The 16,095-nt window shown below is 39.8% G+C and overlaps 1 protein-coding gene across 3 annotated transcripts in view; it reads right to left on the bottom strand.

Annotated features, from left to right (window-relative positions):
* Positions 1-16,095, bottom strand: part of SPHKAP (SPHK1 interactor, AKAP domain containing) — a 114,860-nt gene that overhangs the window by 74,932 nt on the left and 23,833 nt on the right. For all 3 annotated transcript variants that reach the window (XM_054585579.1, XM_054585580.1, XM_054585581.1), the window contains exon 3: positions 11,463-11,565. In XM_054585579.1, the coding sequence (XP_054441554.1) occupies positions 11,463-11,565 (103 nt within the window). The remainder of the gene's footprint in view (positions 1-11,462; positions 11,566-16,095) is intronic.

Raw genomic sequence — 16,095 nt, 5'->3', positions numbered from 1 at the left:
TACCTTAAACCAGACCTATGTCATTTTGCTTCCACTCTTAGCCTTTTTTTTCTTGAGCTTTAGAATTTAACACCCAACAATAAAACAGAGCCCCTGCTCACAGAATCATGAGAACATTGGTGATTTAAAATGGATGGATTACTGATTAAAAATCAAATGAACCTAACAGTTAATAATAGTGTTTTACAATGCTTTAGTAAGGCCTCTAACTGGAATCACTTCTAGCTCACTTCTCAAAATTAAGCACTGGATTTCTATTTTTAAAAAAATTGTTGATTTTCGAGAGAGAGAGGAAGGAGCGGGAGAGAGAGAGAGACAGAGAGAGAGAGAGAGAGAGAGAGAGGGAAACATCAATTTATTGTCCCACTTATCTACCCATTCATGGGTTGCTTTTTGTATGTGTCCTGACTGGGGACTGATCCTTCAGCCTTGGTGTATTGGGATGATGCTCTAACCCACAGAGCTACCTGGCCAGAAGCTCAATTTCTTCTATGTTCAAATATATTCAAGGCACCATAGTATCATGGTTGCAACCAAATATGTCAACAGAAGAAAGCAACTGTCACTTACCAGAACAAATGAATTATTCCTGCCCTGGATCATCCTTAGGTGGAGAACAGAGTTCAGACACAATGCACTCGGGTCTTTCAGAAAATGGTGGGCTGGTTTGACATGCTTTTGTTTGTTTGTTTGTTTGTTTTTGTTTTTGTTTTTTTAAACACAGAGAGGCAGAGATGAAGGTGCCAGAAAGCATGGCCTGACACTCCACACTACCAGTTCCTGAAGCTGGGAAAGAGACTATCTCATGATGTGGCCGAGGGAATTGACAGCTATCTGTTGGATTCCTTCTGGGGAATGAGCACAGAAAGAGTAATCTGTTGAGTCTTCTCCTTTAAGGAGGCTTTTTGGTTCCTATCTTTAAAATTAATAATAACTAAAACTACAAAAAGGCTTGTCCCATCCTATGCTAGGAGTAAAAGTCAACCGCCTATAAACCTGATTACTCAGTGGAAAATGCTAGAAAGACTTTGCTCTTGAGGTTCCATGTCCCCAGTACTGAATGGCAAAGTAAAGAAGTGGAATTGGAACCTAAATCTTCCAATGCTTAAGAGATGTCTTAAAGAGAGCTACGTTTTTTCATGAGAGTATTCATTCACTATGTGACCTTAAAATTTAAATGTTATTCATCATAACTTGAAAAACAGTGCATCATATTACATTAATATTTAAAATAAGTTTTTCCCATATATTTTACAAAGACTTAGAGATGATTAATTATTTAAATATTATATTCTTTAATTATTGAGCAAATAATACTACATTTATTGAGAACTCTCTGGGTTAATTCACATAATGCGGATTTAACCCCTGGACTTATAAAGTACAATTTAAGGGCTAATATATCTAATGTGCTTAACAACAGTGCTTGGCACACAGCAAGGGCTCACTATACCTTGGCTAACACAGAAATGATTATTCCCTGTGCCCAGGCTTAGAGGGGTCAATACTTTGTCTAGTTAGTGGATAACTAGGATTTAAGCCAGGCGCTGTGACCCTGAAGCCGCCATTAGGCAGTGCTCCACAGCAAGTTGGTAAAATCATGTAATTTCTCATTCTTGGCCTTGACCAAATCCCAGCCTATGCATCTATCCATCTCTCCCTCAGGGCCCTGGTCTGGGTGGTTGGGGGGGCTAAGGTCTAGTCCTGATCCAACTGTCTGTGTGGTCAAGTGGCCCTCTAACGCTCAGACTCTGTGAACAATGAAATCAAGTCACCTGAAGGTCCCTGGTATACCAAACATCCAGTGATTCACCCCTGTCCTCTCCGTTTATTCCCCTGTCCCCCCGTTTCTCAAAAAAGGCCACATAAGCCAAGAGAATAAAAATGCAGGCTTAAATAAAGCACATAGCATCATGTGTAAAGCAACTATAAACTGTGAAAAGCTTTTGTTTAATGGTTGAGACAAACCATTTGAAAATGAAGAATGCTTGAAGGAAGAAGATGTGCTTGAGCATTTAATGATTTTGAAGCCATATGAATATCATCTCCCCACTGACAGAGTCACTTTCTGAGGGGGGAAGAATAAAACTCACTAGGCTCTTAATGGCTCATTTATTTATCTGCTATTTTTAGTTGCAGGTTCACTTATTGAAGAGCTAATAATGAACGTGCTGTGCATTCACAAGTTTGAAATAGTAATGGCACATTTTCTCTTAAAATCTCATGAGTGTCCTAAATGATAATGAAAAAAAAAAACCCTTCTGTTCTATTTTACACTTTCCTTTTTTATTGAGAGAACCAAGCCACAAGAATTTAGTATTAATATGGAAAAGGGTAGGCGAAATAGACTCTTACTAACCTGGACACCACCCTAAACATTGCTGAGCAATGCCTTAAAAATAAAAAAAAAAGTATTTTAGATTGGAGAAGACAGTAACTTATGGTTAGTCACAGAGGTTAAGAGGCAGAACTGAAATTCTATCCCATCTTACCACTTTCTGAGCAGCCTTGGGCAAGTCTTTTAACTTCAGGAAGACTTAGTTTCTGTATCACAGGAGGACAATTAAAGTCACTCCATGAAGTTGTTTCAAGGCTCAGATAAGAAAATGTTTGCAAAGGGCTAACCTCCAAAAGTGTGGGCAATCGATACATGCTAGCGATTATTATGAGAACGCAGTAAAATTTAGACAATACGTTTTCCATCTTAGCCTTTTCTTGAGCTTTGCACAACCGTTGACAAATTCTCCTTATTTATTATTTGTGATTTTTTTTCCTTGTGTTTCTCCACTTGCTTTTCTAATCTCCTCAAGTCAATATCCTGTTAACAAAGGTTTGCTGAGCTCTTTGATGTTTGACACTGAGAATATTAATATGAACCAAAACCATGGCTGTCCTTTTAGAAATTAATCTGTGGCAGGGAGAACAAGAACTCGCAGGACTGTGACACCTAAAGCAGGCGCTTTGATGACGGCAGCCCAGATCAGATATCACCCAGGGTGGACAGTCAGGTGCACCTGTGGAGGGGTAACAACAGACCGTGCACTTGACTGGAGTGTTGAAAGATACATCTTAATGTCTGGGGGGCTGGGGAAGGTGGGGAGGACCTGTCCCTCTTTCCAACTAGCTGTTCCTCCTCTGATGCCACAAGAGTCTCAGTGTGTCACTTTGTCCGCGCCCCTCAGTCAGTTCCCTCGGAGAGCACACTAGTTCTCAGGACACGAATTACCATCTGGAGGGATGACTCACTAGTTTCAGCCTTGAGCTTCCTCTAGAGCTCAGCTTTTCACTTTTCTCACTGTTGGTTGTGACTCCTTGGATCTCTCGCTGTCACCTTGGACTCTTTGTGTCTAAACTCAAAACTCAACCCTTCATTCCCCCGTTCCAGTCCCTAAATGAAACCTGACTCCCCAGCTTCCCTATTCCCGGAGAACTGCAGAATTCTCCTAGTTACTCTCATGCCATCTGGATCTATTTCTGTTCTTATATTCTGCCCTCAATAGTTTAATATTTTCTCATGCCATCTTTGCCTGTTTCCAGTCTTCTGCCCTCCATGGTTTAATATTTTCTTTAATTCACTTAATATTTGAGTGCATATTGTGGAGCAGTCTCTGCGTAACACAACAGATTGTGTTACCACAATAGAACTGATCACCATGTTTACAAAACTTAAAATCTGAGGGGAGCCAAACAGAAAATAAAGGAACGTTGAAACCCACATTTGACTACAGATTGTGGTTGGTAATGTGAGGAAATTCAACATGGTTCAGAGACAGAATAAAATGGATGAGGATGATATTCGGAAAGGGTGGCTGGGGAAAGCTGGACACCCACAGGGACCAAACAAAGCACATTGTAACCGTCTCTCTTCTCTTTTCTCTCACCCCTTGTCCCTCAGATGCACCTAGCTCGCTGAGACCATGATAAGGGCCAGGTACCTACATTTTGAAGACAAACTTAGTTTCAAGTTCTAATTTTTTTTTCCTTAAGTAACTGTGCAGCCTCAGGCAAGACAACCTCTCTGAGACTCAGTTTCCCCACTGACAAAATGAGGGTGGTATTACTCCTTACAATGACAGATTTTTAGTAGACATTAGAAATAGTAAGTGCACAAAGGATCTGATTATTTCAGGAGTTAACAAATAGTGGTTATTATTATTATGACTATGGCTACTGATGTTATGTAATTTTTTCCCAGGAATTTAAACTTAATTGATTAATTGACCCAATAAGCATGAGGATTTTACCTTCTCGTCCTATTAGACACTAGGCTCAGCCTTGGGAAACGAGGAAGAAAGACAGTATTTGCTGTCGGCAAGCCCACAAGTTTATGGGGTGATTGCTGAAGTACGGCCTAGCATTCGAGACAGATTCTAATCCAGCTCCCTCCCGTTAACCATTTCATAAATATTCCTTAAGAGCCAATGTTTAGGATATTGTGCTATGCCCAGTTTATGTATTTTCCAGGCTTTATCTCCAATGATTTCCCTACTCATACCCTCTGCTGCAATCTGCCAGTTCACTAAAGAGCTCACCTCTCTTCTTTTAAATTAATGTCCCCATGGATGTAGTTTAGAGACTTTGAATGTTTACCTGGGCCAGAGTGCACTCTAATATGGCAAGAAATAAGCCAGGCAACTTTCCTGACAGTTTCAGACAGCTGCCTGCTTTCTTGTGCAACACAATTATTTGTAACCTGAAAACAACCTTTTATTTCCATGAACTTTCAAGAATGGTATAAGAGCACCCAGGACAACTTAGAAGTTTCCAACCACACTTGTTTATTTTTGCCCTATCCCACAGGTGCTGGCTGGCTAAGAATGCTTTGAAAGTGGATCAGAGCTTCTTCCACCTAAAAGCGATAACGGAGTTTGAGTCTTGAGCACAAAATGCAAGAGTTAGAAAAAGAGATATACCCAGGGAATGCAAATACAGTATAATTTATGAGTGGTCAGCAAGCATTTAAACAGAATCGAATTAGACATATAAGCAAAACAGTTGATTAATTGCTGTTTTAGAATTAGCATAATGATGAAATGTTGATACATGAGGAGAATGAGATTTTTACTGCTATGAAAAGCAAACTGTAAGAAAAATTATGCATGTAGGAAGATACATGGTGTGCATCCAGGCCTGCCATTGATTTGGGATGCTTTAGTGTAGGTATGCAAAGTGTAGGAAGTGCAGACTTTACCACTGGACAAAAGGACAGCAGATTCAATGGTTGCATGTCACCTGAGTGTCCATGGATGCCTCTGGCCTTGGGCAATGATAAGAAAGCGGCAATTCTCATGTCTCGGACTCTTTTCTCTTCTTTGGAAGAAGCCACTAGAAACAACTACCTTTTAAGCTGTGTGCAAATAGACACAGAATTTGCTATGAAAGGGACACACCTTAGCTTCTTAGATGCTCTCTGCCCTGGAGAGTATGAGCCCTGTAGAGGTCTTTCAGGGCTGCCAGTCTCAAAACCCAGAGGTGAACCTGGTAAATGTGGGCTCACAAATGAGGGGCTCGTTCTCAGGGACTCATGAGCTAGAGAGCCCCTTCAGGGGACCGTTCAGATTTATCTGGGCCATGCCCTTTCTCCTCACTCTGAAACTGGCAGAACAGGACACTGGGCACTTGAACGAGAAGGGCAAGCTCGGTGGGACACAGGTTGCTATTAGCACCGGGGGAACGTCGTTTCTACTGCAGACGGCAAAGCAGAGAGAGTTTCTTAGATGGGGTCTGAGAGGGAAGAGAGAGCGCCTTCAGGCTATTGTTAGGAATCAAGGATGGCAAGTCTTTCTTTAAATATCCAGAGCTAGAAAGGAGAATTTTGAATGCTAACATCGACATTTTAAAAAATGTTAGACTCTGTCCATTTCCGGTACCTATTCAGTGTGGTAGCTATTCAGTACCAAACATAAAGACCTGGAGTAACGATAAGAATTCAGGAAAAAAAGATTACTTGCCCAATTCCAACAGTGCACCACCACCCTCAATTCCACAGAATGTTCTAAGCTATTTTGGGCTCTCAGAGTCCTACTTTTTGATTAGAAAGAAAAGAAAGAAAAGAACAGACATGGCAAGATCCTTCCAGGAGTTCTTTATACACAGCGAAAAGGACGCTCAAGGAGCTGAGCCATAGAGAACAGAATACGACAGCATGTTGGAATCTCAAACTCTGTATAGCAAACGTTGGCGGCGAAGGGAGGTGGAGCGGCGTCCCTGAATAGAAGCCCTTGAATGTACTAACTCTTGGAACAAGAAACGGAATCATGGTCAAACTACCCAACAAGCCATGATTGATAGTTTTAAACAGAGGTTCCCACATCGGACTACTGCATTGACATTTGCCAAAGAATGAGCTCGCGGGTGCAGCGCCACCTCGCTGTTCCAGCGTGGCCCAAGCTGACCTGGAGGCAGGCGAGGATGCGCCGCCTGTCAGCCTGTTTTCGCTGAAGGCCAGGAGGTTAGCCCCCTCCGGAGCCCTCGCTACCTGCGTGTGACTCCTAGATGCCTGCGCATCTCAGGGCCTGCGGGAGGGGCGTAAGCAGTCAGGGAAATTTTGTGGCTGGCTCTTTATTTAGATGCAACTGGGCTGAACCAGAACCACGGACTTCTTTCTGTAGCTTCCCTCCCAGGCCCTCCTCCCAGTGGCCTCAATGGTACCATCACTCATGGGTATCTTGGCCTGAGTGCTCAGAATTCCTTCTGCTCTTTGACTCTCCCTGCCGCAGGGTCCTACCGATCGACTTCCGCAGGCTCTCATCGGTTTTTCTCTCTCTGCCTTTGCGTACAGGCCTCGCCTCTCCTTTCCCCACTGCCTCATCCACGCCAGGGTCGCCCTTTCTGACGTCCTGGATTCCAGTTTTTCTTTGCACGAAGGAATCATCTTTTGAGCTCCGGGGTTTGCTTTCTTGAGATACCACTTTTACTAAAACAATTCTCTTTTTCTTAAAAATCTCGCTGTGTCTTCCGTGCCTCTGATTATTCCCACAGGAGAGCGATCGCGTGGGACACCCAGCCATGTGACAGACAACATTTGGACAGGGCGTCCTCCGGTTTTATAAGCCGGGCGTGAAGGCCGTTGGCAGGTTGCTGGATAGGAAGAGAGTGTTTACAAAGCCCCCAGTGTTTTATACCCCAGGGGGAGAAGCCTGAAGCCTTCCTGCTATAAAAAGGTAAATATGCTCAGTTGTGCTGAGTTTGTCTTTAATTTTATTTGTTCCATTTTATTTTATTTTTAAAAGTTCTTCCTTCCTTTAAGGAAATAGCTCCTACAAATACAGGATATTATAGCTATTTTTCATCCCGTGCTTCCTGAAATTTGAGGCTTTCGGCCAAGAGCCATACAATGCTGACTAATAAAAATGTCTTGACAGATATGGATCAGCTGTGCAAGAGCCTCCCAATTTGTAAGCTTGTGCCGGCACAAACTAATTGAATTGCTTTAGTTAGTTACATGTCATCAAAAAGATATGGGCTTAGAGGAAAGTGTATTTCGCAGAATAAGATGAAGCATTGAGGGACATCCGTTCTGTCATTCTTTAGATGTATCTGTGCCACTGTCGAAAGCAAATTGAAGTCAGTTTAAAGGAGGCCCATCATAGCAAAGAATGCTCTCGAAACTTCAAAGAGCTGTTTAGAAAACATATTAAGATCAAACTCTGCTTCTGGGAACCTGAAGTGTTTTCAGTCTGCTGCCTTTGATAAGTCCAGGTTTAAGGTGGATGTCATTAACACGACATAAAAAGAAGGTATTTGGGGGTGCTGATTTTTCTTCAACGATTCTTTCCTTGCACAAATCCTATTCAGAGAAATAGCAAATCTTCAGACCATGAAGTAAAGCATGGGTTGAAAATGTCCAGCTACTCTGAGGATATGACATTTACTAAAATGCTTCCAAAGTAGAGGAAAATCTAACAGATATTCAACAGTGAGGGGACATTGGGTGTTGTGTTCAGATTAGTTTTAAAATTCTATTTAAATAAAGTTCACCCCAGGCAAAGATCATTTATTTGGAAGCTACTGGAATATTTCAGCATCAGTTATGTGTGCCAGTGGCTTATACCCAAACCTTCAACATCACACCAACCCTAAGGCATTCAAATCAGAGAAGTCACATCATTGGGCTAATATCATGCAGTAGGAAGAGAAACCTGACATCTCACTGAGGTCTTTAAATTCCAAGTTCAGGTTTGTTACACAACATTCAACTGCTACTCTAGAGATAACAGATTTTGATTTATTTTAAAGAGCTACAAAGACCTTTCACTTAGTGTTGAACACATATAAAAGGATAACATTTATAATGACTTAGCTTGTTTAATGCAAAATCCCTGTGATTCACTTTGACAATGGCAGCTGTATTGTCTCAGAAGAGAGACTGGTCCTATGAGAAGAAGGAACATCGGGCAATGTCTGTGTGAGAGACAGTTCAAGGGATTCCACAGGAGGCTCTAATGTCTCCTCTCCGCCAGCAACTCTTTCTCTCCCAAGTCGTTTCCCTATAATATTTTGAAATCCCATCATTTTAAATGTATTGCTTCGGAGAATCATGTTGCTAACGTTAACACTTTCCCCAGGTTTGGTGCTCACTCAATTACAGTGACATAGAGGTCAGCTTATGTTCCCACTTGGATGGATTGACTGTGTCTGCTTGGAGCTTCGTGATGGGTGGAATTCTGGAGTCACTTCTAGGTTCCATAGGCTCAGTGATCAATATCAGTTAAGGGAGGGGGCAGTAGTGCTAGTTCAACAGTAGTAGCAGTTAAGTAAAAACAGATTTTACTTATCATAGCTATACTAAGCTATGCACTCACTAACACCTCAGTGTGAATTTGTCTGATAACTTTCTTAATATTAGAAAAGGAGAGACGGGAGAGAGAGATAATTCTGGAGCTAGTGCTTGGCTAACTATATGTTATTGTATATACCAAAGCACTTTTGAGAGCAAAAAGGGGTCTATTAACAAAATTCCATGACAATATATAATTGTGACAGGGTGGTGTGGTCATCTTGGCTCTGGGGAAAGATGGTCCCTCACTGACAAATATATCTATTAAGGAGTTCCTCTTTCAAATAAGTCCATCATCGACTCCTTCCTGAGGCTATGGCTTTTGCATAGCTATGAGTTCCAGTGATCATATTTCTCCAACAGCGAAGAGAAACTAAAGCAATTGCACCTGGGTAGGATCCCTGAAAGCCTTAGAGATTCACTATGAGACACATGAAAGAAATAAAGTCAGTTTGCAATTTCTTCAGCGGCTGATTATCCAACTAATGCATTATCTTCTGGACCCTGTTTTATTTCTTCCACCATTAATTGAATAAAATGTCAGTATTGATAAGAAGATTTGATGGGGAAGAAAATGAAGCTATTACATGAAATGAGTTTGGGGAATTACCAATGGATTTCAATTATTCATGTTACTCTTACTGAAAGTGATCGACTGTGAAGAGTGGTGATTCCGCTGGGCAAGCTTGCTATTTCTAAAACATAGCTGTCCTGTTCCTTTGGCCTCTTTGTACAGAACATACATTGTATGTGCATTTATGAACACATAGATCCTCATTTCCCCAGTCCCATTATCTGCGATTAACAAGATTTTAAAAACAATTGATCCATGATCATTTAAATCAGCTTACACTAATAAAATAAGGGCATTAAATCATTCAATAGTCAGTGCCTTTTTATTGAGGGTCTATGTTCTAGATACAGAGAAGAAAACATTGTTGAGCTACTGTTCTGAAGGGAAGAAAAACTATTAAAACCCAGATGGTACATGATGAATTGCACATATGCCTACTAAACTGTCTTTAAATGCAATTATTATGTAAGCCTAAGAGACTATTTAAAATGAAAGGAATGCACTATGAAATTAAAACAAGACATTACCAGTACACAAAGGTGTTGATTTTGTGGTAGACCTTTCTAAATTTGATTGGATATTCTTGTTACTCATTGAAATGTTAATCATACTCCAAAGTCCAAATTAAAATATATATACATAATATACATCATGTACATATAGACAATATGTTTAGTAACCAAATTTGTCTTCATTCACACAAAGTATTTTTTATAATTTAATTTTTGTGTGGTTTCCTCTAACTATAGATGAGAAGAAACATGTTTTCCTCTGGATTTCAGCATCAAGTTAGTGCGTACATCATTGGCTGGAGAATTGGTCATTTTGTTTTAAGTTTCTGGGCCTTAAGTTGATTGGCTAAAAAAATGAAGTCATTAAATTATATAATTTTATGTTGTTCAAATGACAACTTTCTGCAAATGTTCACAGCAGGATTTGTTTATCAGTTTTTTAAAAAAATTATTAAACTTACTAGGGTGGAATTGCTTAATGAAATTATATAGGTTTTAAGTGTACAATTCTATAATACATCATCTGTATTTTGTATTGTGTGCTCACCACCCAAAGCCGAGATCCCTTCTATCACTGTTTATCTCCCTTTACCGTCTTCTGCCTCTCCTACCTGCTTTCCCTCTGGTAATCACCACACTGTTGTTTGCTTGTTTTTTTCTTACTCCTGTCACCTTTTCTTCCATCCCCCCACTTTCCCTCCCCTCTGACAGCTGTCAGTCTGTTCTCTGTGTTCTCTGTATCTATAAGTCTGTTTCTATTTTTCTTGTTAGTTCCATTTATTCATTAGATTGCACATAGGTAAAATCTCATGATAATTGTCTTCCTCTGACTGACTGACATCACTTAGCATAATACTCTCCAGGTCTACCCACTGTTGCAAAAATTTATAGCCTAAGAGGTGCAATTTTTTTCAATCACCTGAGGACATGCTCATTGATTTCAGAGAGAGGGGGAGGGAGGGAGTGAGGGAGGATGGGATAAAGTGAGGGAAACTTCAGTTGGTTGCCTCTCACATGCAACTCAACTGTCAACTGTCTGGGGATCAAATCCACAGCCTAGGTGTGCACCCTGATTGGGAATCGAACCTGCTACCTTTTGGATGATGCTCCAACCAACTGAGCCATACCAAGCAGGGCTAGGAGGTGTAAATTTGTTTCTCCTAATAAATAAGCCCAGTACACCCTTCTCTTTAAGGAAACATCAAAAGGAGAATAGCCATGGATTTTTCTTAGATACAGACTTAGAAGTCAAATATTATAAGGTGAGCCATTCAGAGCCTGTGGAGACTTTTCTGAATGGAGATCCAAGAAGCTGTTCCCCGTGGCTGAGTGTGGGAAGGGGAACTGAGAGGAGGTTGGAATTGAGATGTTGTGGCCTTGGAGGCTTACCATTTCCAAGTCACATCTTCCTGAGTTTCTTGAGTTTTCTGATCATTTCGATGAATTGATTTTTAAATGTCATTAGGGGCTTTTGCAAATAAATTATGGGCTATTCTGTTGTTTGTCATTTCTGCTTTGGGAGAAATGCTTGCAAAGTCAAGCTAAACTAGTGTTCAAGTTCAAGCGGGGAGAGGAAGGTGGCGTTGGGCAAGGTTACCTTCTTACAGGCCGTGACGGAGCTCCCCAGGCTGCTCCCCGAGCTGCTGGCGCCGCCCTGCTGGGCTGCCGGAGCCTCACACATCAGTGGTGACTCCAAGTTGCTGTTTGTGCCCAAAATACAAAAGAGAACACATTATTCCAGTGAGCCACCTCTGTAGTCAGACAGGGAGAAACACGATGGGGCTTATCCAGAATCATCTTTTCAGATTGGCTGACCACTGCAAATCCTCCTGCTGACTTTTCTGTGTTGGCGACATGTTTGTAATTGGGGGATCACTGTGAACTATTCCACTGTGAACTTTGCACTGCAACCCAGGGCTTAGGTGGATGCAATGCATCGGTCTGACTTCTGGTTCTGGTAACATCTTTTCTTTTTTCAAATTTTTATTATTTTAAATTTTATCTTCCAATTACAGTCGACATTGAATTGTGTTATTTTGTGTTAGTTTCAGGTATGCAGAATAGCCGTTAGACAATCATCTATAATATTTTATAAAGTATTCCCCCTGATATTTCCAGTACCCATCTGACTCTACATAAAGTTATTGCAATGTTATTGACTACATTTCCTATGCTGTACTTTACATCCCAAGACTGTTTTGTAATAACCAATTTGTACTTCTTAATGCCTTTGCCCTTTTCACCCATCCCAACTCCCCGCGCTTCTGGCAACCGCCGGTCTGTTTGCTGTATCTATGAGTCTGTTTCTAGTTTTGTTAACACCTTTTTTTAAGCAAGAGGTTTTAAAACTCAAATAATGTCTTTCCATCTTTATTCATTTTATTTATATTTTAAATGAGGGAAAAATGTAATTTTCATGAGAAGGCAGGGTGGTGCCATGAAAATAGCATGAACTTTCAAAAACACATAAAAAAAGAGATAATCTCTCTTTTTTTAAATTGAAATATATTTGACGTGTAACATTGTGTAAATTTAAGGTGTATGGCATGTTAATTATACCAACCACTAAAAAGAGATGATCATTATGTAATCAGGTCCCCTCTCTATCGACTTGTGGCTGGAGGCAGGGCAGTATCTTAGGTTCTCTGCCTCCAAAATTTTAGACTTTATATCTCTTTTCCTTATCTCTGTCCAATCTGGGTGGGTTTGACTACATACAGGTCTGTATCAGTACTTTGAAAGGTTTAAAATTATTTCTGCACACTCAAGATGTGATAAAAATTCAAATTGTTACCAATCCTGCTTCTCATGATTTGACTGGAGATTTTAAGTGAGTACAATTTAAATACAAAAATCCCTCTGAATCTTCAGGAATTCTAAATATTTCTCTCCTAAAAATAAAATTTGGAATAAAAAAAGTACTGATATATCAAGTCTACATATTTTATTTTTTTGACATTCACCACATGGAACATGTACAATTCATTAACATACATTTTTTTTAGGATTTCCTTCTTTTCTTTTTAAATGTAGATGATTCTATTTATCTTTTTAAGTCTCAAAATCCATTATAAAATATTAAAAAATGTAAATCCATTATAAAGCCTCAGCAATTGAAACAATATGATACCAGCACAGAAATAATCAAGCAGATCAACAAAATAAAATGAGCTTTCTAGAAACAAATGTATATAGCTGTCTAACAAATGTAATATATGATTAAATTGATATTTCAAATCAATGGGGAACATAAGGCTTATTCAACAAATAAGGTGCATGGACCACTATCACTTGAAAAACAAAAAAACAAATACAGAGCCCTATTTCACATATTATACAAAAAACAATCAGGTGAGTTAAAAATCAATATGTAAAATCTAAGGAGTTTTAGGAGGAAATACAAACTACTGTTTTTCTTACCCTGAAGTAAAATATTCAAACCCAGAAGCTATAAAGTAAAATATTGACAATATGACTATATTAAACATTTAAGACTATACAGTAATATACATATAAAAAAGTTAAAGGACAAGTAATAGTGTAGGAAAGTATTTGCAACACATCTAAAACAGGGTTAATAGATTTTTTTTTTTTAGGGAAAAAGTTCTACAAACATTTAATCAAAAAATGGATAAAGAATACCAAAAAGTCATTTAAAGCTTTTTAAAAATAATAGAAATAGGCAAGAAATATACAAAAACAGGTTTAGTTTCAACAAATAGTAAAGTAACAACACATCATTGTCACAATCTGATTAATAAGTACTAAAAATATTGGTAATATCAAGTATTGGTGACTGTGAAAGGAACTGGGTATTCATACTCTTTTTCTTCATCTTCTTAAAGCAGTTCCTTTTGCATATCTTGCAATGCTGGTTTGGTGGAGGTGTATTCTTTTAGCCTTCCTTTGTCTGGGAAACTCCTTATTTCACCTTCCATTTGAATTGAGAGCCTTGCTGGGTACAGCAGTCTTAGTTGCAGGCCTTTGCTTTTCATGACTTGGACTATTGCTTGCCACTCCCTTCAGGCTTGCAGTGTTTCTGTTGAGAAGTCATCTGCTAGGCATACTTGGGCTCCCTTATGTGTTACTACCTCTTTCTCCCTTGCTTCCTTTAGGATTCTGTTTGTCTTTGATATTTGCCATTTTAATTACAGTGTGTCTTGGAGTGGGTCTCATTGGGTTCCTCTTGAACTGGACCCTTTGTGCTTCCTGGACTTGTGTGACTTTTTCTCTCCTCCAATTAGGGAAATTTTCCATCATTACTTTTTCAAACAGGTCCTCTATCCCTTCCTTCTCTTCTTCTCCTTCTGATATCCCTGTTATATGGATATTATTACATTTCATGTTGTCCTGCATTCCCCTAAATGCCTCTTCATTCTTTTTGAGTCTTTTTTTTAATCATTTTCTTGCTCTTTCCGGGAGCTTTTTTCTAGCTTATCCTCCAGCTCACTGATTCGATCCCCTGCTTCATCTAGCCTGTTTTTGATTTCTTCTACTGTGTTCTTCAATCCAGAAATTATATTCTTCATTTCCTCTTCTCTCTTATTGATAGTTTCTATTCCTTTTTCATGCTGATATAGTTTTCAGTAAGTTCCTCATAGTTTCCCTGTAGTGTTTTGTAATTTTCTCTGAGCTCACTGAGTTCATTGAGCTTCCTTAAAACTATTGTTTTGAACTCAATATCTGATGGTTTACTTGCTTCTATTTCATTTAGTTCTCTCTCTGGGGATTCTTCCTTTCCCTTTGATTGGGGGGTATTTGTTTGTCCTCCCATTTTTTGTGAGACTCTTTTTTTTTTTTGCTTCTGCTTCTTAAATTGATCTACCTTGACTTCCTGACTTTGTGAACTTCTATGGTAGGGGACCGCTATTGTTTTCTTTCTGGATCTGATGTCAGCTGTTGATCCTGTCTGACCTTAGGCAGTCTGTTGGAGACTTCCAGGAATCTACTGCCTGTGGCTGTCTCCTTCAGCGGTTAATCTAGTTACTCTGCACTCAGCAATTAGGTTTAGGCACCACAGGGCAGGGCAGAGTCCCTCCTGCAGGCAGGGTTATTGGGTCCTCTCATGCTGAAGACGCTCAAGGGAGTGGTCTCCCTGAGCAAGATGGCTGCTGCCGCCAGTGGATGAGTCAGCACTGGATCCTGCCGGCTACTCTCTCAGTTCTCTCCCCAAAGCCTCCTTTCGCAGTCTCTCCTCAGGAGTCTCCAGCCCACTCTGCCCCCGCCTTTGCCAGATACCAGGGTAAGTGGCTACAAATAAAAACTTATGCATTGGCCCTCTAAATGGCTCTTTGCATCTCCAGGAGCCCATCTCTGGCAGAGGGCAACCCTGTCACTTTTCGCAGCTGGCTGGTATTTCTGTACTTTTTGGGCTCTGGTGCTATAGGCTGGGGATCCCCACTTATGGTTTAGGCCTCGCTCTTCTCAGGGGAATCCAACTGGCCGTTTCAATATCCTTCTGGTACTGCTGCCCGTGGGTGCCTCTCCCACCTTCTCGAGTCTCTACTGCACTCCTTACCAGTTAGGTTGTGCTAAAGCTGATTCTTCTGTCTGTCTGAGGTTATAAGGCTCCTCTTTCACTATTGTTCAGCTGTTGTTCCAGGTGATTTCTCCCCAATTTAGTTGTAATTCCAGATTGATTCTGGGAGGAGGTCAGTGTGACTTCCACTCATTCCTCTGCCATCTTGCTTCTCTCCCATCATTTTTGAAATATGATCTAATGAATCCTTATATAATTATCAACCCAACATATAGAATTTTTTCTTAAAATAAGCACCAAAAACATTGGTTAAACAAGCAATGTATTTATTATATATAATTGTCATGATTTAAGATCTCAATTAGTCAATTTTTATTACTTTGTAATTAATTAGCCATAAGTCAAATAGTGCATGAATGTAATCTCTTAGTATTTCCATTATTAATTACTATGAATAACTTTTTAACAGTGACTGCTAATGGTGCTATGTAACAGATCATCAACTCAGGTAAAAATTGGACAGAAGAATTCAAGAAAAATCTGTTGTGTTTTAAATTTTTACATATTATTTTCTGAGGAACTGCCACATTGAGAACTAAAATAAGCCTAATTTAAATTAAAGGGTATTACTTATGTTGTTACCTTTGCTTAGCTGAGAAAAGAGAGAGGGAGCAAGTGAGGAAGGAAGACTGCTAGCTTTTCTGGGTCTGTCTCTTCATTTATAAATGAAATACTTGGAGTAAAGTATGTG

The sequence above is a fragment of the Pteronotus mesoamericanus genome, unplaced genomic scaffold, assembly GCF_021234165.1.
Source record: "Pteronotus mesoamericanus isolate MK-2021 breed Mesoamerican mustached bat unplaced genomic scaffold, CSHL_Meso_final contig_90, whole genome shotgun sequence".
Taxonomy (NCBI): domain Eukaryota; kingdom Metazoa; phylum Chordata; class Mammalia; order Chiroptera; family Mormoopidae; genus Pteronotus; species Pteronotus mesoamericanus.
This window is presented reverse-complemented; position numbering and strand designations above follow the sequence as displayed.